The 23,314-nt window shown below is 44.4% G+C and overlaps 3 protein-coding genes across 15 annotated transcripts in view; all 3 read left to right on the top strand.

Moving 5' to 3' along the window:
• The window catches only part of myt1la (myelin transcription factor 1-like, a), a 28,772-nt gene extending 19,334 nt beyond the window's left edge, over window positions 1–9,438 (top strand). For 3 of the 10 annotated variants that reach the window (XM_062467734.1, XM_062467738.1, XM_062467742.1), the window contains exons 11-22: window positions 931–1,184; window positions 2,272–2,499; window positions 3,080–3,222; window positions 3,436–3,504; window positions 3,632–3,694; window positions 4,010–4,108; window positions 4,757–4,978; window positions 5,104–5,195; window positions 5,316–5,421; window positions 5,588–5,738; window positions 6,521–6,583; window positions 7,465–9,438. In XM_062467734.1, coding sequence (XP_062323718.1) covers window positions 931–1,184; window positions 2,272–2,499; window positions 3,080–3,222; window positions 3,436–3,504; window positions 3,632–3,694; window positions 4,010–4,108; window positions 4,757–4,978; window positions 5,104–5,195; window positions 5,316–5,421; window positions 5,588–5,738; window positions 6,521–6,583; window positions 7,465–7,605 — 1,631 coding nt within the window. In that variant the 3' untranslated portion in view covers window positions 7,606–9,438. The remainder of the gene's footprint in view (window positions 1–930; window positions 1,185–2,271; window positions 2,500–3,079; window positions 3,223–3,435; window positions 3,505–3,631; window positions 3,695–4,009; window positions 4,109–4,756; window positions 4,979–5,103; window positions 5,196–5,315; window positions 5,422–5,587; window positions 5,739–6,520; window positions 6,584–7,464) is intronic. The other 7 variants (XM_062467744.1, XM_062467743.1, XM_062467740.1 and 4 more) reach the window with 6 other exon arrangements.
• Window positions 9,439–10,432: 994 nt separating this feature from the next.
• Window positions 10,433–19,187, top strand: cep43 (centrosomal protein 43). 4 transcript variants are annotated; one of them, XM_062467489.1, is made up of 19 exons: window positions 10,433–10,591; window positions 10,910–10,963; window positions 11,502–11,556; window positions 11,671–11,759; window positions 11,938–12,075; window positions 12,412–12,438; window positions 12,932–12,988; window positions 14,053–14,123; window positions 14,243–14,304; window positions 14,426–14,487; window positions 14,590–14,670; window positions 15,268–15,324; window positions 16,207–16,427; window positions 17,270–17,344; window positions 17,775–17,858; window positions 18,057–18,244; window positions 18,323–18,356; window positions 18,513–18,600; window positions 18,987–19,187. In XM_062467489.1, exons 1-19 carry the CDS (start codon window positions 10,508–10,510, stop codon window positions 19,059–19,061), a joined length of 1,602 nt encoding a protein of 533 aa, XP_062323473.1. In that variant the 5' UTR covers window positions 10,433–10,507; the 3' UTR covers window positions 19,062–19,187. The 4 variants fall into 4 exon arrangements, with proteins under 4 accessions (XP_062323473.1, XP_062323472.1, XP_062323474.1 ...); XM_062467488.1 differs by having other exon boundaries at window positions 18,513–19,187; XM_062467490.1 differs by lacking the exon at window positions 15,268–15,324 and having other exon boundaries at window positions 18,513–19,187.
• Window positions 19,188–19,626: 439 nt separating this feature from the next.
• On the top strand, window positions 19,627–22,991 carry ccr6a (chemokine (C-C motif) receptor 6a). The gene is made up of 2 exons (XM_062468446.1): window positions 19,627–19,853; window positions 21,386–22,991. Exon 2 carries the CDS (start codon window positions 21,400–21,402, stop codon window positions 22,549–22,551), a length of 1,152 nt encoding a protein of 383 aa, XP_062324430.1. The 5' UTR covers window positions 19,627–19,853; window positions 21,386–21,399; the 3' UTR covers window positions 22,552–22,991.
• Window positions 22,992–23,314: the final 323 nt, after the last annotated feature.

Here is a 23,314-nt window from a genome sequence, read left to right as displayed (position 1 = left end):
TACATTCCCCAAATTCCCCATGGGGTATGGTTTTGTATTGGAGCCTCGCAGTTCTTTGGGCGTGCTTACAGCGAAGATAGAGAGCGAGGCTGCAAGGCGTCAGAGAGAGGGTTGGATTTACGTTGCTGCACTTTGCCTCAGCTCCCCATTGTGTGGATGGATGCTTCTAGAGCAGCCTTCTCCATTCTGCTCTCACTCACTGACTGCTGCCGACAAACCCACAGTGTGAAGCCCAGATCCGCCGTCACATCGCTCCTAGCCCTCTATCTCTCTCTCTTTCTCTCTTTCTCACTCTCTCTCTCTTGCTTGCTCTATCTCTCTTTCTCCCTCCCTCTCTCACTGTGGCTCTCTCGCTCGCTCTATCTCTCTGTCTCCCTTTTCCTCAGCTAAGAGCTCTCTCGGTAGCTCGCACAGAATTCACAGAGAATTCACAGAGGAACAGCAAACCTTCCTGTGATACCTCTGGAGTGTTAGGAATCTATCTATTTATCTATCTTTCTATCTGTTTATCTATCTATTTGTCTATCTATCTATCTATCTATCTGTCTGTCTGTCTATCTAGCTATCTCTCTATCTCTCTATCTCTCTCTCTCTCTCTCTCTCTCTCTCTCTCTCTCTATCTATCTATCTATCTATCTATCTATCTATCTCTCTATCTATCTAGCCTTTCCACTGGATATCTAAAATAGGTCTATTTTTCTTTTCTTTTTTGTGTTTTTTTGCCACCATCTGGTCTTGACTTGTCAGTGAGTGTTGACTGCATGTCATCTGTGTGTTTCCCCCTTCGGAGGTGTTTGTGTGTGTGTGCCTACTTGGACCGCTTGCTTGTGAGTGCAGGAGAGTGGGGACACATCCAGGTCTGTCCGCACACTGCACACGTTCTGAACAGTATACTGTACCTGTGTGTGTGTGTGTGCTCCCGCCCTGCAGCCAAGCGTTACTGTAAGAACGCCAGCCCGGCCAGCAGCACGACGAGCAGCTACGCTCCGAGCAGCAGCAGTGTGAGCTGTGGAGGGGGAGGGGGCGGGAGCAGCGCCAGCAGCACCTGCAGCAAGAGCAGCTTCGACTACACGCACGACATGGAGGCCGCCCACATGGCCGCCACCGCCATCCTCAACCTGTCCACGCGCTGCCGCGAGATGCCCCACGGGCTGGGAGGCAAGCCCCAGGACCTCCTCTCGCAGGTAGGCCACGTCCCCGCCCCAACCCCACCCCCCACCCTGCGCACCCTCCCTCCTCTTGCCCCCTCTTTCGTTCCGTCCCCTATGTGTCTATTTCTCTGCCTTTCTCTCCCTTGTCTTTCTCTTTCTCTCTCTCTCTCTCTCTCTCTCTCTCTCTCTCTCTCTCTCTCTCTCTCTCTCTCTCTCTCTCTCTCTCTCTCTCTCTCTCTCTCTCTCTCTCTCTCTCTCTCTCTCTGGTCACATACTGGTCACAGAATAAGCCATTTGGCCTGGCACCCAGTGATTACTGACCTGCTCATTACGCCGCATGGTGCAGCTACATTAGCAGAGAGGAAGACTGACAGAGCTCTGCATCCGAACCCCTGTGAGACGGAGCGCCTCGCTGGGTCCATCTCTCTTGCTCTCTCTTTCTCTCTCTTGCTCTCTCTTGCTCTCTCTTTCTCTCTCGTTCTCTCTGTTACTCTCTCTCTCTTTAATTCCCTCTTTCCTCTCTTTCTCTTCCTTCATCAATTGTTTCTCACTGTCTGACTGTCTCTCTCTCCCTCACCGTTTCTCCCTCTCTCTCACTCCTTCTAACTGTCTCTCCCTTATTATCGACGGGTGCCGAGGCGAGAGCGGCCCGGGGGCTGAGCATGGCGCCTGGGATGCAGACCGGCTCTAGCCCAGCACTTCTCTGGGAGCGCTCCGCCATCATCGTCATCATGACCATCATCGTCACCATAATCATAATCAGAACGCCCGAGGATCGGGGCGATTCCCTGTACAGTCATCCACAAAACTGTGTAGGCTGCTGGTGGGATGAGGAGGAGGAGGAGTAATTAGCCATGCTCTCTCTCTTCACCTCTCTCTGTTTCTCCTTCATCGTGTCCCTTCTCTTCCCTCCTCTTCACTCGCTCTCTATTCTGACTCTCCTCCAACCTCTTTTGCTGTGTTTCTGTTTGCCGTTTCTCGCTCTTTTTCCGGTCTAATCTCCCTCTCATTCTTCCTTCTCTCACCCCTCTCTCATCTCTCTCCCTCTCTCCCTTCCGTCTCTTTTTCTTTCCTTCACTCCTCCTCTTTGCACCCCTCCCTACTTCTCTCCTCGTGGTAGAGTCCCGATGGGGAAATGGATGACAGCAGCACTTTGGACTTGAGCTTGAGCCGACAGCCAGGGGGTCCGGAGGGCAGTGGTACGGTCCTGACGCCCCTGCAGCCCATGTCCCCACAGCGCCAGGCCCTGCTCAACAGCAGGTGCTATCAGATGAATGAGCCTGACTGCTGGGACCTGCCCGTGGACTACACCAAAATCAAACGCATCAACGAAGATGACCACAAAGAGGTATGTGGAAGGTCCTCAGCAAAATATAGCAATGTGTAAATCTATGTACCACTACTTGTCTATGTACCACTGTGGTCATTTGATGGCACTTAGGTATAAAAGAGATGATTATTTGTTGGTTGATCCAGAGAAGGAAGGATTGTGGGTGCAACTCTTATGGCTGGTGAAGGACATCTAGTGGATGTTGCAGGTACTGCGCTGATCAGTTGGCACGCATGGTGTCTTCATGGTCCGTGAGATTCATTAGGACTGAGCCACATGGTATTATTGGAGCTAGAGATAGATCATCTTTACACTTTATCCTTCACATATCTGATATTACACAAAGCAGTCCATGCAGAAAATTGATACATTTGCAGTGCCCGATTAAAACTGGCTAAGTTTAAGGTTTTAATCACGAGAGTAATTGGACCTTTTAATCATGCATTTTGTGAAGGCATGAGTATAGAAATTGGGGGGGGGACAAGGGACGATTTACCCAGAATTACTCTACCGCTATCCAATACAATCTGCTGGATAACTTCAGAAAAGGCTTCTGTGTGAACCCATATGTGGTGATGTGTGTAATGACAGGATGTAGTCTGTGTATTTCTCGCCCCAGACCGACGAGCTGGACCCGTTCCAGGACCTCTTGGATGAGCAGCACTACCCAGGGGAGGTCACGATCCCCAGCCCCAAACACAAGTACGCCCCCTGCAAGGAGAGCAAGAAAGAGCTCCTCTCGTAAGACCACTGCTGTTGATGAGTTCAAATGTGTTTAACCAGGATAAGTCTGGTCACACCATCATCAGTTATCAGGGAGCGTGGAATAATGATAATAATACTGATCACCATCATCATCATTATTATCATCATCAACTATTAGTATAAACTACTAGTATGGTAAGTAAGTTAGTTGGTTTCTTGTCTAATATTTGAATGTGGTGTACTCCTTAGTCTCTCCAGCTGCCAGCTAGCAGACAAAAACATCCGCGGTATGATGACAACCAACTCTCAAGACCTCAAGTAAGACCTCCCGATCAGTGTTTGGACGAGGTCTTTTCCATGTCTCGTGTCAGTAGGATGAGGCAGTGATGTGATTGGATGATGACTCTGGTCTCTCAGGGTGTCACTCTCTCTGTCTCTGTTCCAGGTGTCCCACTCCTGGCTGTGACGGGTCAGGACACATCACTGGGAACTACGCCTCACACAGGAGGTAGACTTGCTTTATACTGCACATGCACCCGCACACACACACACACACATGCTCAAGAACACGCATACACATGTGGACACACACAATCAAACATACAAACGCCAGCAGACACCTCTGTGTGTAATAGTAACAATAAAAGTTGTGTCATCCAAAAAAAGGAAAATAAATCTTGGTGACTATTGAGACTCTACCTAAGAGTGTAGTATATGGTAACATGTTTGTTAGACGTCCTCTCTGTTTTCAAACCTGTGAAGTGATAAACACACAGACGTCTGACTAATACCCTCCATTTAAGATGGTAGTGAACTGCACAAGACCTTTCCCCTCCAGTCTGTCAGGTTGTCCACGGGCGAAGAAAAGCGGGATCAAGATACTGCACAGCAAGGAGGACAAGGACGACCAGGAGCCAATCAGGTGAGGTCTTCCGCCATGGCGTGCGGCGTCGGGAGACCCGTAAACGTGCTCCTCTCTAAATGTCATCCTATGTTGCGTATCTCGCCCCACGCTCCCCGCAGAGGAGAACGGGGCTAAAAAGGACGGGTTATCGCTCGAGAGCAGTTGACATTTTGGCGTGGCGGTGGCGTCGTGTTAAAAGCAGATGACCTTGTGAATAAAACGGTTCACCCTGCGTCATTTTACCTTCGACACTGCTCGGCCCAGCTGTTGGTGCCACCTCTACTCCTGTGCGCTTCAGTAAATCTACCATCATCGTTAACACTGCCATCGTAATTAACACTGACCCGTGCACTGAGGGTTGGGGAAGGGGGGGTGGCGGCCTGCAGACATGCTGCTCATTCTAATCAGCCCAAATGTCACTCTGAAGGGCATGCTCACGTGGCACCGCGGCTCCGCTACTGTCTATAACCTGGAGGAACGTTGTCTTCGGAGCAGACAGAGGGTCGCGCTACGCAGTACAGTGTGTCTCTGTTGAGTCCCTGGGGGGCGGGTGACGGCTGGCGATGGGTGTGTGAGACGAGAGGGAACACTCTGACCACCACCTGCCAACCCCACCAACCCCCCCCCCCCCCCCCGACCTCCCCTCTCATCCCCCTCCGCCCGTAGGTGTCCCGTCCCCGGCTGCGATGGACAGGGTCACGTGACGGGCAAGTACGCGTCCCACCGCAGTGCGTCGGGCTGCCCCCTGGCGGCCAAGAGGCAGAAGGACGGCTACGTCAACGGCTCCCAGTTTGCCTGGAAGACGGGGAAGACGGACGGCATGTCGTGCCCGACCCCGGGCTGCGACGGGTCGGGCCACGTCAGCGGCAGCTTCCTGACCCATCGGAGGTGAGCCGGGAGCTCATGCACGCTGGGGACACCTGATCCGGCCTCCAAGTGTGAAATCAAGTTGAAACAATGATGTGGATGGATTGGTTCATCTCATGACATCCTGGTGTGGTTTCCTTTACCAGTCTATCAGGCTGCCCACGAGCCACATCTGCCATGAAGAAAGCCAGAATGAGTGGTGTAGAAATGTTGACAATCAAGCAACGGGCGAGCAAAGGTAACCTGTCCATGTGTTTTCAATGAGAATTATTCCAAGATTTGGTCAGTGTTGGGTTGTTCACAAGCATTTAAGTTGAACTTCTGCTGAAGTAACACTTCTCAATGTATTCTCATCCAGGAATAGAGAACGATGAGGAAATCAAACAGCTGGATGAAGAAATCAAAGATTTAAACGAGTCAAACAATCAAGTGGAATCAGATATGATCAAACTTAGAACACAAGTAAGATTGTGTGCGTGTGTGCGTGTTTGCATGTGTGTGTGCCTGAATATATATTGTGCATGTGTGTACGTGTGTGAACGTGTGTATACAGTAAGTGTGTATAAGTGTGCTTTAAATAGACAGACCATCCACCACTGTAACTTTACCAAATGTTTGTCTTCTTCTGGTCCACCAGATCACCACCATGGAGACCAACCTCAAGTCTATAGAAGAGGAGAACAAAGTAATTGAGCAGCAGAATGACTCTCTACTGCACGAGCTGGCCAACCTTAGCCAGTCCCTCATCAACAGCTTAGCCAACATCCAGCTCCCACATATGGTATGAGGTTCATTTTCTTCTTAGTACAGTAGACATTGTTAATCTAGTGGTGTACTTTGTATTCAGGCATTTCTGAAGTGTTTAACTTTGTATCTAGATGTTATTTAGATAGTTGGGATGAGAGCATTGGGCTATGTTGTCAATAATACCGGCACACTTGAAAGCATGTCAGTATGTTCCATTTATGCAAGTGTGTTGAAACCCAGGAAAATTGTTTGGCATGGCCATTTGATGAAAACCAATTCATACAAAGATCCATCCTAGAAGTGGCTTCCCCACTTGGAAGTTTAACATTTTATAGACAGAGTTTAAAGGAATGTTGAGATGAACTTGAACTACCTCAGATTCTTTCTCAAGGGCCTATTCCAATGACAGTTGGGTTTTGTCATCTGCTTCCTTATGTTCGTCACTTGTTTTCCTCAGCAGTTCATGTGCTTCTGTGCTACAACACTTCCCTTGCAGACACTAAATAACCACTAAAAACTATAAGGCCCCAGAACATGGTTTGAGTCTAAAGAAAAGGCATGGTTGCCTTGACGACATTTGCCTATTTGTAATATGCAATTACGGCTCTGGTGTGGAACAGAAGAAAAAGAGCTAATTGGATCATTCATGTCCCATAGGGAACCAAAGTCGCATAATAACTGGAAGTCTCCTCCCTCCTTCCCACACAGTCACCGTGCGAGGAACTGACCACCTTGTGGTCACCTCAAGGTTATAAAGCATTTTGCTGCCTTTTGTTCAGCAGGCTAATAGCATTCTCTCTACGCCTCTTCCTGTAGAAACCGGTGCCACAGAAAGAGGCCCCAGTTAAACATAACTGCTGTTTACAGATGCCCCACAGAGTAAGAGATCCCTTTTCCTAGTCCTTTATCCAATTATCCTTCTCTTCTGCACTATCATCTTCTCCCCCCCGAAGTCTCCCTCCTTTTCGTGAACGCACCGTGGTGTGGATGCATCACAGTTGTCCATTTCTGTTACCCTTTTTATATTACGACTCACTAGTTTGAAAAGATGAATATTTCTGTCAGCCCTTTGGAACTCATTCAAAGCGGCCCATGACTGGCTGCTTTAAAGGCACTGATCATGATGTGACAGGAGCTGTACAGTTTGTGAAAGACATGAAAAGACTATGGAAACACACACTTAGAGTCAAACAAAGAGAGTATGTTCAGTCGGCTTTCATATGACATTAATCTGCCTGTCCCTCTGGATTACGACTGTGCCTCATCTATCCCACATACGCTGGCCACACACACACACCACATCATTCACGTGATGTTGGCCATCATTTTGTGTCCATCAGCTACATGTTAGTGTCAACCATCGTCGACACGAGTCAGCTTAAATCTGCTGATTTTGCATGATTTGATCAACTGCATTAGATGTAAAAAAAAGTCAAAAACTAAGTCTATGTATTATGTTTTGTATGTAGACTCAATTAGTAGAATCCTGCCATGCTGTCTTGACTATGTCCTTGGCTGTTACATTTTCCTCCCCTGAACTGGTTTACCCCTGTCTTTCCCTCCTTCCTCCCGCCTTTCCTTCCTTCCTTCCGCCCGCCCTCCCTCCCCTCCTTCCTTTCCTTCCTTCCTCTCTTCCTTCCTTTCCTCCTTCCTTCTGTCTTGCTTTCTCTACCTAAATTGATCACCAAAATTGTGTCTGATTGACTTGAAATGGATTGTTGTATAGTTTTTGTCCTTATTGATTTTATTTATCCACACAGGAACCAATGAATGAACAGAACTTTGACACTTATGTGAGTACTTTAACAGACATGTACACCCATCAGGACCAATACCAGAGTCCAGAGAACAAAGCTCTGCTGGAAAACATCAAACAAGCAGTGCAAGGCATCCAAGTGTAGCCGTCCAGCCTGCAGTCTAAGGCCCTTGGCCAAACCAAGAGATGTTAAAGCAAAAAAGAGGAAATGGATTATGATTTTGCTGCTGTAATTTACTGTAGTATTTCTTTTAAATTAATTTATTATGCTGTTGCGCTCTGAGCTCCATGTTTATTCTTGTTTTGATTATTTTTGGCCATGCTTAAAAAACAGTCATTTATGACAGAAGTTTCAAAGAACATTCACGTTTTGTACATTTTCATATGACCTTATATAATGTGATGTAATGTTTATAGCTGCTAATGTATGCACATTCTAGTGTATATGTATTTATTAATTGTAAGCTTGAATCATTCATTATTTTAATGCTTATTGACAAAATAACAAAACTGAATGCTACAGGTTTGATAAAGAGGTGAGCTGAAGGGGATTTGAGAAGCATCATTTTTAGATCAGCTTCTCTCAGTGGATGTGTAACACTTTTGGTGTGCGGATTGTTTAATGGGTGTAAATTTATCAATTTTTGTAACAATGTTTGAAAACTATGTCTTCAGTGGTCAGTGTGGACACAAATAATTATGTCTATGTGTAAATGAAGTATGGGAAGACAATGCGTAAACATGAAGATTTCAAACATCATGACACGGAAACTTAATGGTGCAAATCCCATCATCCAGAATGGACTACTTCATCAGTTTAAAAACTTTTAGTCTTCTGTGTTATCAAAATAAAACATGTTTCATTCAAACACAGAGGAAATGAGAAATGGCTACTGAAATTGTAGGAGACAATCTAGCATTACAAATTTATTTTGATCGTAAATCTTAAATAGATAGTAGGTGAACTTATCAGCAATATTGGTATAATAACAATTAAATCACTTCTTTAGATATGGGATGCAATCTATATAGAATTGTTTGGGTATATGCAATTTCTTATGAATAAAATTAGCAAAGAGCTGATAGATCTTTTTACTAAATGTAAATGTATTAAGTTTTGTATAAATCTTTTAATACAATCATGTTTTAGGAATTCAACATGGGTGATTGGTTCCAAAATGAAAGATGTATATGAGTTTCCTTCTCTCATGTTAGATTTTTGCACAGGGACACCCTTGTTTCCATGTTTTGATGTTTTTATTGACGCTCTAAGAGGTACTTGAACGCTTCAGATGATGGCCAGAGGTTTTGTAGATATGTTCTCTTTCTAATGGCTAGTGATACACTGGATTTACAGGGTCTATGTCCCCATGCATCATAGTATATTGCACTTGTTCAGTAGAATTGTCTTTGCAATCATGCATCTAAGTGTTTGAGCCACAAGATATGATATGAGCTTAAGAGCGCTTTTGTTAATCTGTCATAAAAGATTTACTTGACTGGGGGCAATTCAAGTCGTTAAACATGGCTGAACAATGACATAGTCAGTGGCCAATGTGTGGCCATCATTTTATATAAGACATCCTCTGCAAATGTATCCATAGCACTTAAGAAAGCATTATAATGTGAATGTCATTGTCAGCCCCTGTATAATGCTTATACTTTTATAACATCAGAAATTTACCCTTAAACATTAGTAACTGAATATCTTACCCAAATTGGCATTTTAACGTGACTAACAGTTGCTTAAGAGGACACTAATAATGGATTATACATGTGTTTTAATACAATTTATCATGCATGCACTTCATTGGAGTATGTCAAAATTTTATCCGTGGGTAAATAACAAGGATGATTTGCAGCAAAGGACATGTAGCTTTTGTGTGAGGCGAACATGTGGCACCCAGCAGACTGAAGTGTGTGTGTGTGTGTGTGTGTGCGTGTGTGTGTGTGTGTGTGTGTCGGGGAGAGCAGACGTCCCTACTGGACAGTCGGCCGGAGGCTGCTTGGTCTGATGTCATGCTTGGAGGTTTCCTCTCTACCCTCCTGCAAGGCCTACATTCCACGACTCCACATCTGTGCCAGCGACGTTGTGTCCGCAGCTTTTTGCCAATATAGTGACGCTTTAGATAGATCGACAGCTTGTACTATTTTTCTTCAAATGCTCTTACTGATTCAAAGGATATGGGATTAAAAGCACAAATCTGCCGCTCACCAACAGTCAGTAGGCTGCATATTGTAATATCAAATGTAAAAGGTTATCTGTGGCTATTGACATAGAAAACAAAAACATCTCACACATGCTAGAATGCAGAAAAATATCATATGAATATTTGTGAAATCATTAATTTATTAAGATAGTAAAATTTCAATTTATTTCAAGTAATGCTTTGATGAAGGGATTTTATACAACATCAATTTCCCTCTCTACTTTCCCGTCCCTCTCTTGCAAAGTTTCCAACTTAATTTTGGTACCACATGGCATGGTTTTTGTTGATATATTTTTGCTGTATATGTTAAAGATCACAAGTTGCTGTGATATTTCATTTGGAATTGTGAAGTTTGTACAATTTTTATCATGCTGGTGTTGACATCTTGCTCTGAATAAAACTTGTGTTGCAACACTATGATGTTTATAGTTTTAATAGCCTATTAAACATGGGTCATGTTACACGTCACATATGTCTGCAGTACTGTATGAATTCCATATTTTGTAGTTGAGTAGAAATCAATATCTTGCTGGAGTACAAACCAATGAACTAGCATTTAATTTGTTTAGAGTGTGTGTAGTGGGTTGGCGGGAATGTTGCATGAGTGCTTGCGTTTGAGTAGATTAGAAATTTACTTTACAATGAATGTGACCAAAAATATGAACAGCTTGTTTCACTTCGAGTTTTACACGTTGCACAGTAGATGGCGATGTAAGCACCTTTAATTCAACGAAGTAGAAAATGTCACACGTGACTTTGAGTCGGCTGGGTTTGTTTTGGTTGTCGAGGGTAGCAACGATTTGGGGTAGCTAGAGTTGGCACAAGCAGCACACGAAAATGTCTGCAACAGAAGATGACACAGAACTTCGGGATCTTTTGATCCAAAACCTAGAAAACAATGGGGTACTAAACAAACTAAAGGTAATAAACATACACGTAATTTCGCTAAGATAGCAAACATGGAGTATTTAACACCCACGATTGCAAGCTAACGTAGCAGTGAGCCAGCATGATAAGCTAGCGAGGCCTATCGTACAGTAGCTAGCTAGCTAGGGAAGTTAGTTACAGTAGCTACCATAACTTGCTAGTTACTTATCTTGACTGACTTACCAGCTCGATAGTTTATTGTCTGTCACGTTGAAGTTTAGATACTGCTAAGGTAATCACGGTAGTGTTAGCTAGCTACCAAGTAGCTACCACTACTTGTGAATCATGGCTAACCTAGCTTTCACTTTGCAGGCAGAGATGCGAGCGGCAGTCTTTCTGGCAATGGATGAGCAAGATAAAGTTGAGGTAACATTTAAGAGTCATTAAACTGCCAAGCAGGTGTTGTTGCTTCTCCATGTCAAAATAACTGTTAACCAACATGGGTTCTTACAGGTCAATTTGCACTACTGTGTCAATTTGCACTACTGTCTGTTTATTACAGTAACAACTGTTTACTTATGAATCTTGCACTACATTACCTTAACTGGATTATGCTCATTTGCACTGCCGACTGTTATTTACAGTACCAACTGTTTACATTTGCATTTTGCACCGTACTTCTAACTGTAATATGCAATCACTTTCCACTGCACTTTGACACTTTTTTAGGATAGCTTCTGTCCATACTTGATTGCACTACACTGTATATCCTGCACTTTCTGCTATTGCACTTCTGGTTAGACCTAAAGTACATTTTGTTGCCTTGTACCTGTACTTGTGTAATGACAATGAAGTTGAATCTAATCTACAGTTCCTTGCTGAAAGGGTGAAGCCAGAGTTTATCTGGTTTACTGTTTAGCTGATAGTTTTAGTCTGCTAACCTTTACAGTTAATCTCTTTACAGAATAAAACCCCACTTGTCAATGAAAACCTGAAGAAGTGTTTGAATACAAAAGATGGTAAATGATGACATCTCTTAATATTTGACTCTGTCTCCACTTCACTAGCTAACATTCAGTGAAAAAGTGAGCTTCTATCCACATATATCTCATGAGTGTGTGGTTCCTTTCCAGGACGCCTGGTTGCCAGTCTTATCATTGACTTTCTGCAGGTCTTTCACCTCGACTTTACACTTGCTGTATTCCAGCCAGAGATAAACTCAGTGAGTGTTTATGACTTTAAACTTTACACCTAAATACTGATTGAAGGATGAAACATTTTCTCATTCCAAATGAGACATGTTTTTTGAAGCAGGAGCAATTTCCCCAATTAGACATGCTGCTGTTGCAATTTCTACCTGCAGTGATAAGAATGAGTTGTGTGTTTTTTTGTTGTGTTAGCTTAGTGGACTAGACAGTCGTGAGCAGGTGACTTGTGAATTAGGCATCCAAGAAACAGACATCAACAGGAATACACCGCTGCTGCTGGAGTTGATAAAGAGAGGCAGACTCAAGGACAAGTCTTCCATCTTCTCAGAGGTAAACATAGCTCTGCGTAGCGTTTAGTCTTAGTCATACCTTGACAAAGACCTTGAACTCTGAGTTATTTGAGAAGAACCACTCTGTGACCCGTCATTGTTTTTCCTTTTTAAATTGGTGGTTCCCTCCATCACTATGGTGAATCTGGCACATTGAACCAGGACCCACAAGCCAAACCAGAGTTTCTAGTTTGGCTTGTGAAACATATCGTTTCCCTGGTAACCTAACCCGCTTGTTAGTCTCCCACGTTTGTGTTTAAAGCACAGTTATGCTTTACTATTTTAATATGTTTTATTTTCTCACTCCCTCTGATTTGGCTGCTCTGGATGGTTTCAGGGGGACCAAGCCACAAACATTCCCAAGGTTAGTATCTCTTTTCTGCTCAGATATTTCATCCACATCTTGGCGCATTGTCGTCTAAGGGATCTGGGTCACAGCCAGGCAGCATGATGTGTATTACTAGGCTACTCACTTTCAGATGACTAAGAAAGCAGATGGTTTTCCTGTTGATCAGCGAGTTTCAGAGAAAAACAAGTTTGTCCTACTTTACGAGCATCATGCTTCATGCTCTGCAAGTCAGCAGAGGGTTCTCAGTGTCTCATTCATCTTCAGAGTGATGGACCACTTAAGGTTGCTGTGCAACATTCTTACAACAGCAGCCCGTTGAAGGGGATGCGTTTTGTACCGCATGGGGCCTCAAGTACAGCACTGTCACATGATTCATGACGCACATTACGTGTTTATTTGGTTGTTTATTGTTTCATCTTGTGCAAACACTTTGCAACTCAAATAGAGTTCCGTGAACACACAAGGAAGTTGTTAATTTAAAACCTTTTTGTCCTGTTTCCTAACATAGGAGCTATCACCAAGGCAAATTGCAGAGGCCCGAAAGAAATTTGATATGTATGATAAGGTGAATGACAATGATTAGTGCATGTATGTTGTAGATTCATAAATAAGTTCTTAGTTAGACCAGGGGCCAGTTCTCCGTACGTCGCTAACTCAGTTAGCTGGATTTGATTGTTGACGATTTGTCATTATCTTGGATTGTTCGGTTCTTCGAAGCTCATCCTGGACTTGCTGTCATAGCAACAGGTCCGTAAACTTAAACGAGCAGGTTTATTTTATGTAAACACGATTAGATTGAGGCTTTACAAGCAGAGGTGATACAGGAAGTCTGTCATGTCTTGTCCGTTTTTACTACAGGAACCTGTTGCAGAAGGTGCAAGAATAATTAGCAGAATTTAACATGAAACCGAATTATTGCTCATTGCGTGATAGATAGGCTCCTTAAGCACAGCGCGATACAGTATGCTAGCCTATACTTTTTGAGAGGATAGCCTATCTTTTTTGTGAGGGTGTCATTTACATAATACATTTGTTGAAACCACATCATATGACATTAAAGATGATAAATGAAAATATGAAAGTATGAAAAAAAGAAAAAAACATGGGCCTAGCTTACTGTAATAAGCGATAAAACGCGTGGTCACTCCTCTACATTTAATTTGGTCTGCTACTTTTTGCCAGCCCTCTTTCTTGGATTTTGCTGACTTTGAGGTGTTCCCTGGCGTTCTGATAAAATCTTCAAATTCGGAGTAACCTTTAAGCAAGCTGTTGCTCTGTTGGCTCTGTTGCGGAAAAAACAGGGCGCTCATTTTGGCCACAGTGAGCAGTCATAGACTTATGTGAGCAGCCAATAGCAGCGTTGCTGATCAAGGTTTCTACTATCGATACATACTCCCTTTTAGACCAACGTATAACTCAATCCAGCTATACTAATCATAAACAACAAGTGTGTTCGAAGAACCGAATTAGCCAGATCATGATAAGCAAGATGATGTCATCTTGGATGTGTCATTTGATCTCGGATGTAATAAGCGACGTACTGAGAACGGGCCCCTGGTATTCCACGTAGTCCTTCTTGGTGTTAAGTTAAGGTGTGTTCCAACTGTTTTTATGTTGATCACATTTCAGGACAGAACTGTCGGGATTAGTAAGGAGGATTTGAAAGCTGTATTTGGAGATTTATTTCCAAACTTCAACAAGTATGAACACAAAGATAAACTTCTTAACACTGTGAAAAGCTCACTCCAACACATATATATATACCTATGCTGTAGTCAGCCCCCTAACCACCCATCTCTGGCTGTGTGTCCAATGACAGAAACATGCTGGAGAGATTTGTCTCAGATGAACTCCATGGGATAGACAAAGCCCCTGCTAAATGTAGGTCTGGTTGCTATGGAGATATTGATTGTTGAAGGCAGCAGGATTCAGTGTTGTTTCATGTTCAGACCTGAGGTGAACCCTGATCCTTAGATGAAACCTCTTGTCATGTGTCCAACAGCTGTTGACTTCCAGGAGTTCCTGGGATTATACAAGCGTCTCTTCAATCAGTGCAGAAGTGTGGTGAGAGTTTCTTTTTCCAACACACTCGCATACTTAAGAAAAACATTTCTGCCCTTGTTCAGTAAAATCAAAGTATGTGACGGTTTTGAACTGTCCCTCAAGGTCACTCATGAGGGCGGTGATGTTGTTCACCTTCCAAACCGTCTTAACGAGGAGAAAATGTCCACTGTGCCAGCTAGTAAGGTAGGTTGACAATGTCCAAAACATGTGGCCCGTTATCTTCACGAATGAAGTGCACATTTGAAATGGTTGGTGTGTGGTGAAAAGAAACAACTGTTTCTTTAAAAACGTGGTGTTGCATGCTGAATTCATTAGGAACTAATTTCTCAGGAAAAAACCCTTTCAGAGAAAAAACAAACCCAGACTTTCTCAATTTAGTATTGCGGTCCTCATCTGAAGCATTCTCTCTGTGGGTAGAAGCTTTGTTGTCAGGCAGCCCAGGTCTTATCTGACATGGATACCTCCATCCCACGGCAGTTCAGAAACACATACGCACAACCCCTACACCGTGCTTCCCCATCGGAGATTAATTAATGTTCCAATCAAAACTTGAGGTTTCACCTCTACAGGATGTGATTGTGAGCGTTGGCTGGGATTGGCGCAACAGAACTAGACCATTATTACTCTCCTAATGCTGTCTGTATGAGGGGGGATAAAGGATTAGGAGGTTAGTAGTCTGTAGTCGAAATATTCAGTAGTTTACCAGCCCCGGTATTTCTGAGTAGGTTGAGTGAGTGTCACCAGGCAGGACAGCGGCTCACAGCTGTTCTCAATGCACAGATCCCCAGGTTGAGAGGACCTAAGCACAGTGGACATGAGAGGATGGCTGTTGCCAAGGTAACGCAGGGTGAGCAGGGGTCGAGCAGTAGTCTCATACCAACTCAACCAGGGGAGCCCGCCCTCCCCCTTTATTAAGATAAGTTAGTTAATTCAGTCTCATTAGTAATGTAAATGTCTCCACAGGGCTATTTGGCCTGCCAGTACCAAGGCCTTCTTTTCCATCCCATGGTTGAATTGATATGCTTGTCACTTTATGGGCAGTGGGATAAGAGCCTCAATGCAGCTTTATAAAACACAGAGGACACACCCCACCCTTAACTGCACCTGACACCCCACCCTTAACTGCACCTGACACCCCACCCTTAACTGCACCTGACACCCCACCCTTAACTGCAGCTTTAGGTTAAACCTGCTGAAACCATGCAATCATTCTCAAACATGCCAATGTTTTTCAGCAAATAACTATAGTTATCGTAAACTATCTTTGCATGTGTCACACTAACACTGTAGCTTGTCTTGGCTGAGGTGAGAGGATTTTCAAAAGAGTAAACTAACAAGTCATGTCTTGGGTCTGAGTCGTGGACTATTTTACTAACCACTAACCCTGCCTTCCAGTGCTCTTTATGTTTCTCAAAGGGTAAACTCGGTAGTGGGGCTGTGAACATGATAACTCTTCAGGGCAAAACTGACCAGATATTATTAAATGCTCTTTAACTCGACAATTATTCTACAATAGCGCTAAACATGATGTACCTGGAAAGTGCTGAAAGGAAGGGAATAGCTCCTCTTTTTGTATTTTATTTACCAACAATATTTCTATATGAGCCCCTCTGTCCTGTAAGGGAAAATGATGTCACACCACCGAGTGTACCTTACGATGTCCTGCCTCTGCTGACCCCGTGTCCTGTGTGGTGTTCCTCTGTGACTGGTGCTGTGCAGGGGCTGGGGGGGTGCCACAGTGACACCAGCCTGGTCTCCGGCTCCCTGAAGGTCAGAGGTCAAGCCCACGTCGCATCAAGACACGATGGCGAGGCGTCCGGAGATAACGGGATGCCAGTCCCTGCTGACCTGGAACTGGGGCTGGAGGTGGAGGAGGACGGCGACGAGGGCGACTCCTTCTTCGATGACCCCCTGCCCAAGCCCCAGAAAACCTACGGCTGGTAAAGCGCTTTGATATGGTCTTTTCTCTTTCTGACTTGTGACAGCTTTCACTCTCACTCTCCGTGCTTTCATTCTCTCTGTCTGTTTCGCTCACGCTCTCCTTCTGTATGTCTCTCACTCTTTTTTCGCTCAGACTTTTGAGACAAGTTCTAATAGATCAAATTGACAAAAAGAGATCTTAATGGATGAAACGGATCAATAGTCACGAGACCTCAAAGTGGAACCCCTGGTCCTTTTAAAATGTGTCTTTCACGTTTTGTAATGATCTACTGCACATACTCCTGTCAGCTGTTATTGTCATTTCTATCTGTCTCTCACCCCTGGCTCTCGGAGTAGTATTGGCCTGTCAACAGATAAGACTCAGTCAGGGGGCGGTCTCTCTGATGAGAAACACAGTCAGAAAAAGTAAGTACACCCGTCCTCTCCCAGTAAGACCAGCGAGCTAGCACACAGAAGGAGGTCGCCCGTAGGTGGAACCACTATTGTTCTGAGACCTATCGGTGCGTTGTGTCATACAGACAGGGTTTCCTTTTTGCTATTCTGTATTGTACTCCCCTACGAGCAGCATGAAAGGACCTTTTGTTCAAAACCCAGCCTGTCGGTAATGTGGAACAACGTGACCTTTTCGGTCCGCGGTTTGGTAGCACCAACCTGCAGCCTGTAACTAGTTGTCAGAGCTCCGCCCTGTTCTGCTACATATCCCCCATTTCTCCTCCTCTTCCTCCTCAACCCCCCCTCCCCCTTCCTCCTCTGTTCTGCCTCTTTCCTTTATTCCCTGTCTCTTTCTTTACTTTATGTTCCTCCCTATGTGACGCGCGTGTCCCCCTGCGCTTCAACACAGCCTCCGCCCCGTGAGAGGGGAGAGCCTCAGAGGCCGATCCTTCCCCCTCATCAGGAGGGGCGCTAGCCTCAACGAGTGAGTGTGCATGTGTGTATGGCTTCGTTGCGGGGGGGGGGGGGGGGGGGGTGCACCAGTGTTGGGTGAGAGAGGACTTAGCCTTTAACCACATCCACACCATTTGCCTGCTCACCTCCGAAAGCAGCCCGGCGCCGCATGTTGTGAGACGTGGGCAGGACTGGATCTGCATAAGCCATGGAGTTCATGCATTTCCCAAACGTTCTCTCCTGCCTGCATGTGCGTGTGTGTGTGAAGCGTGTGTTAAGTGCGTTTGTTTTTCACGCTGTTCTTCCTGTTTGTGTATCCTGTCCGTCTCTTTCCCTTCCCTCCCTCTCTCCCTCTCTGTCTGTCTCTCTCTCTCTCTCTTCCTTATCTCTCTCTTTCCCTATCTCTCTTTCCCTATCTCTCTTTGCCTTATCTCTCTCTGTCTCTCTCTCTCTGAGCTCAGCCTGTCTGCTCTGGGCAGTGACACAGAGGGTGATGTGGAAGAGCCCTTAAATGACCATGATCATAATCAGAGCTCTGTGCACAGGTGAGCCACAGGTGTGCAGACTGTACCTCTCTTTCTCTCTCTTATCCAACCCCCTTCAGTATTCTCTTCAGGTGACTCTCCGTGCGTGCGTGTGTATGCGCGTCTGTGTGTAGGATGTACGCGTGAGTATGTGTGTGGGCCTCTTTGTGTGTGTGTTTAACGTTATGCAAGACTGAGGCTTGGTGTGTCTTTTTTAAGGAGGGCTGGAGGAAGCCCGCCGGCCTCCCTGTCGGACGCGCCTCCCCAGAAGAGCGCCGGGGGGGCTCTGTGTGGGGAGGCCGGACACAGAGACCTCTCCGGAAGCAGGAGCGCTACTTCCAACTCCAAAGAAAAAGGATTGAAAGACTTGAGGACTATGAACGACAAAACCGGATCGCTCGTTCTTGGTGTGTATTGTCCTTTGCAGGTTAATTCTGTGTTTGCCTCAGGAGTTGTGTGGTTCTCATCTTCTTTTTCTTCCACAGATGATGATGTTGACTATGACGATGACTTCAACAGGTAACGCAAGGGTACTCTGTCTCCCTCCCCAGAGGTCAGACATGTTGTCTCTGCTGTTGATGTGGTTTTTTGAGAAAAGGGCCTGAAAAGTGAATCGTTGCACAAACGATTCGCGATCTAAAACCTGTGTGTGTGTGTGTGTTGGTTCATAAACAGCCACCGATCAGATATTTCTAAGAGTGAGGTCAGCATTGGTGAAGAGATCGAGGAAGTCTCCATTGAGGGACCAGACAACAGCGATAAGGTAGTTTGTACACCAAAACAACTTGGCACCACTTTGAATGTGTGTGTCTGTTTAGATAGTGAGGAGTCGGCCTTCAGGTATTCAAACAGGAAGTGAAAACACCAGTCCATGAACAGATAACATAGAGATCCTGTTTGTATGTAGAAAAAGAGCAGAAATGGGTTAACAGACTCCTGTTGAAGTGTTGTTTACACCCGTGTTACTTATTCAGGAGCTGCTGAACAGAAGAACAGTACTAGTACCAATGGTGAACTCCAGTGTATCCATTTGTACTTGTATTTTTACAAATAAAAAAAAATATATCGTTAGTTTTGCCTTTATCACATGGCTTCTCATGCCACCCTCTCTCCTCCTCTGTTTTAATCTTCTAATCTCTCGTCTCCCAGTTTGATGACCGCACCCAAGACGTGACTGTTTCCCAGATCAGTCAGGCTGCCGACTACATCGAGGAGGTGGCCTAACCTGCTGTCCTTAACACACACACACACATCTCTACAGCAGCATTACACTGCACCCCCTGTTTCTAACTATTTATGTCTGTACAGTTGGTGCTCATGGACCTAATAAAATAATTAACCTTTGTTTAATGGCTGACTCGTGCAGTATCCTTAACACAACTTAAAATGCATGACATTTAGTTCAAGGTCGGTGAAGTATTAGATAAATTCACATAGCACAATATCACAAACCTTCTGTAGAGTCAAGGGATTAAGTACAACCCTAGTATTTTTGGGGCAAACCCTTTATAAAGGGTCTGCAAATTTTAGGTAATACGAGCAGTAGCAACTTGCTGGGCTCAATGAGAATCCCTAAGACTAGGGAAAATGTACCTATGGTTTAAACTTCTGTTGGAATAATATATATATATATATATATAATATTAACCTACAAATATAATGTGTACAATTCTTACTGTGAAAAGATTGTATGAAGCAATCTTCCCGTAGCTTGTTCTAATGTGTGCCAAGTTGTCACTTGAAAACTTTTGTCAAACATGAAAATAATATGTAAAGTTCCAAGTTTCATTCCAGCTTGTGTGTGTGTATGCCTCAGATTTCAACACAGATAACGAGACCGGTTATGGGGTAGTACAAGCACTGTAGAGCTCATACACTATGACACACTGCAAAACAAACCCATCTACAGAACACTTCCTTTCTTGTTATCAGATACACCTTATGTTATATCAAGAGCGACTAGATAGTCTCACAGTTTTAAGAAGAACTTCAAACGGAAAGGTATTTTATACACTCGTAAGTCTTCTTTTTTATAGACACTATTCCCTCATTCAGCATATTATTTACTAAATTGTATGCGGGGTGATACTGTATTCTGGGAATAACTGCTTGGTACTGGGTTTTGATATTGTATTTAAAAATGCTATTCTTTAAAGCCTAACTTTGCCTCCCCCTCTGGGTTGTTATTAATCACTAATTGGTGCTCTGCAGTGCTAGTAAAATTTAAAGACTTCTGTAAAAATAAGTATGTTTGAAAACGTCCTGTCAGGGCTGAGACGATGGGGTCCACCTGTGAGCCGTACAGTAGGTGTTCAGCCCACAAGACAACACACATCTCACATTAAGTACTGTTGGTGCAAAAAAAAACTAAGATTGACTAAAGAAAAAAGGACTTAAGAGTATCAACTGTGCACCCACACTGCTGGAGAATGTGTCAGCTTCTGAAGCTGTCTGGCACGCGGAGAGCAAGACCCGAGTCTCCTGGCTAATGGAGTTGATGGCATACTGTAGTTGTGAATTAGTCTGATGAATGGAATTCAACTGTATTCTGATGAATGGAAGCAAAATGCAGTTTCATCATTTTTGCCATTCCTTTCTTGCCTTGAGTTTATTGTTTCAGTTACTGTCTGGTATTGGATTTGGGGAGTTACTGAACCCAACCACTGTTTGGCAACGTTGTTGTTATCGTGCAAAGAGCCTCAATGCAGAACTACAGAGAAGGAACAGCAGGATCACATGGAACATAATTCTGATTATTTTTGTGCCATCATTGTGCTTTGTTCAACACATTGTTAATGGACTAGTAGGTCTATAATTCCCTTGTTAGTGACTAAAGTAAACATTACAAATCTTATTAGCAATGGTGTGCTTGATAGCAATGAATCCAGAAGTGCGATGGATGCACAAATATCCACTGGCATGCAACAGAGACCTTTACTCATATTTTAGTTGAGATCTGTGCATGATTGGACTGAATGGTAACACTGAACGCTCCTCTTTTGAGTTGCTAGCTAAACCACACTTCAGCAGAAATAGGGTCACAAAGCAGTAATTGAGGTTATTTGACCTGATTGTCTGCCAAGTTCCTCACTATGCGGAACTTTGCAATTCTCAAATCAACCACAGAATTATAATTTGAGGTCATAACCCACACAGATCCAACCCATGTCAGACCTAAAACTCATTTTATGATAAGTTATGTAATCATGACACACTTTTAGATTTCAGACTGGCTTTCTTGTCATTTCAACCATACAGTATACAGCTATTTCAGAACACACTGAAACATAACATTCTTCAGGGCATTCCAGTCTGGGGGTATTGAGAAGTGTGATGGCTTGGGGGGGAAGAGTGATGAAATGGTATGTTGAAGCTATAAATTCTACAGTGTCTTAGCTTGGACAGAACTGGTTTAGTTGACTTCACTTGGAACTAAATAGAAACAGAAAGTATAAGGTCAATCTATCTGGTCGAATTTACAGCCGAAATGCTTCGTCTCACAAACAACGATCAAGAAAGTTAACTTCAAACTATTTTGTCATTCTCAGGATAATTTGTAAAAATGAACAGCTCTGAAGACTACAAATCAGATTATGAGGAATACTACAGCAATGACATTGAAGGGCCATGCCATATGATAAACCACCACAAGGTAGAGAGAGCACTGAAGCCATATGTCCACTCTGTCATCTGCATTCTGGGCTTCATCGGCAACGTCCTGGTGATCATCACCTACGCCTTCTACAAGAAGTCCAAGTCCATGACGGATGTCTACCTTCTCAACATGGCCATAGCAGACTTGCTGTTTGTGGTGGCCCTGCCTCTGATCATTTACAACGAGTACAGTGATTGGTCCATGGGGACATATGTCTGCAAAATGCTTCGCGGGGCCTACAGTGTCAACCTCTACAGCGGAATGCTGCTGCTAGCCTGCATCAGTACTGACCGCTTCATCGCCATCGTCATGGCCCGCCGCTCCTTCAGGCTGCGCTCCCGGGCCCTCCTCTACAGCCGCATCGTCTGCACTCTGGTCTGGGCCCTGGCCTTCTTCCTGTCAATCCCCACCTTCCTCTACTACGAGAGATACATACCATCACACGGCAATATCTCATTTGAGAAACCTGGGGTGTTTTTGTTGAATGTGACCTCCGAGGATGATTCGACCGTCTCGCCGGTGTGTGAGTTTCGGTTCCCGGACATTGAGACGGCCGATAAGATGAAAGTCCTGATCCCTAGCACCCAGATGGCCATAGGGTTCTTCCTCCCCTTACTGATCATGGGATTCTGCTACACCAGCATCATCATCACCCTGCTCCGGGTCAGGGGCTTCCAGAGACACAAGGCAGTGCGAGTAGTGCTGGCCGTGGTGGTGGTCTTCATCGCCTGCCACCTGCCTTACAACATCGCCCTGCTTTACGACACCATCACAATGTTCCATTTGCAGGACTGCAAGGATGTTGACCTTCTCCACACCATCAAGGCGGTCACGGAGAGCGTTGCCTACCTGCACTGCTGCCTCAACCCAGTCCTGTACGCCTTTGTAGGGGTGAAGTTCAGGAACCACTTCAGGAAGATCGTGGAGGACCTCTGGTGCCTGGGGAAGAAGTACATCCAGCCCAGGCGCTTCTCCAGGGTAACATCGGAGATGTACGTCTCCTCCACACGCCGCTCTATGGACGCCTCCTCCACAGACGCCTCCTCTTTCACCATGTGAAGACTTCCGATTGTTATATTTTTTAGTCTATCATATCACCAGGAATGTATTATAATTAAGCCGGTCTGAAATTTCAAGAACAAAGGGGATCAGGGAAAACCACACAGAGGAATGATCAATGTTTTTTGTTGTTTTGTTTTTGTTTGCATAGACTCTAGGGCGCCTATCGGTTACCAGACAGGTGTACCAGGGTATGCCTCACGGCCGCCTGAAGCCCAATCATGTTGAATAGTGAATGTTTTGTTGCAAGAGTGATCAGCACGTAGAGTAGTATGTATGAACTGTATATTGGCAGATTTTTCCATTATCAACGTTTGAGATGTTGCTATTGCTGTCTTTGCATGAAGCCATAGAGTACACAGCTTTAAGGGGATGTTTTTCTCACACCTCAGGAAATGTGTTGTGTATTATTTGAAACTAATTAAACATTTTACACACTTTGTGTAACTTCTCTCAATTTACCACATTTAACCAGAAATGTGTATAATTGAACACTGGTCAGCTTTAAGCATGTTTCAACATAAAGTACATACAAATAACCAACATTGTAGTGATCACCAGCGCACACAAGGTGGCGCCATTGCTTTCAGTGACTATGTTGCTCTGCTTGAAACTGCATTGACCACTGAGATGAGAGTAACCTACCTGAATGTCGGCCCTGTGCTTCTTCCCAATGGTGAGGAAGTATAGGTAACATTGTTTATCTATTAAATCAAGAGAAGTGGTTGAAAACGACATTATATCCCACGCAAAAGAAACCTGA

The sequence above is a fragment of the Osmerus eperlanus genome, chromosome 8, assembly GCF_963692335.1.
Source record: "Osmerus eperlanus chromosome 8, fOsmEpe2.1, whole genome shotgun sequence".
Taxonomy (NCBI): Eukaryota; Metazoa; Chordata; class Actinopteri; order Osmeriformes; family Osmeridae; genus Osmerus; species Osmerus eperlanus.
This window is presented reverse-complemented; position numbering and strand designations above follow the sequence as displayed.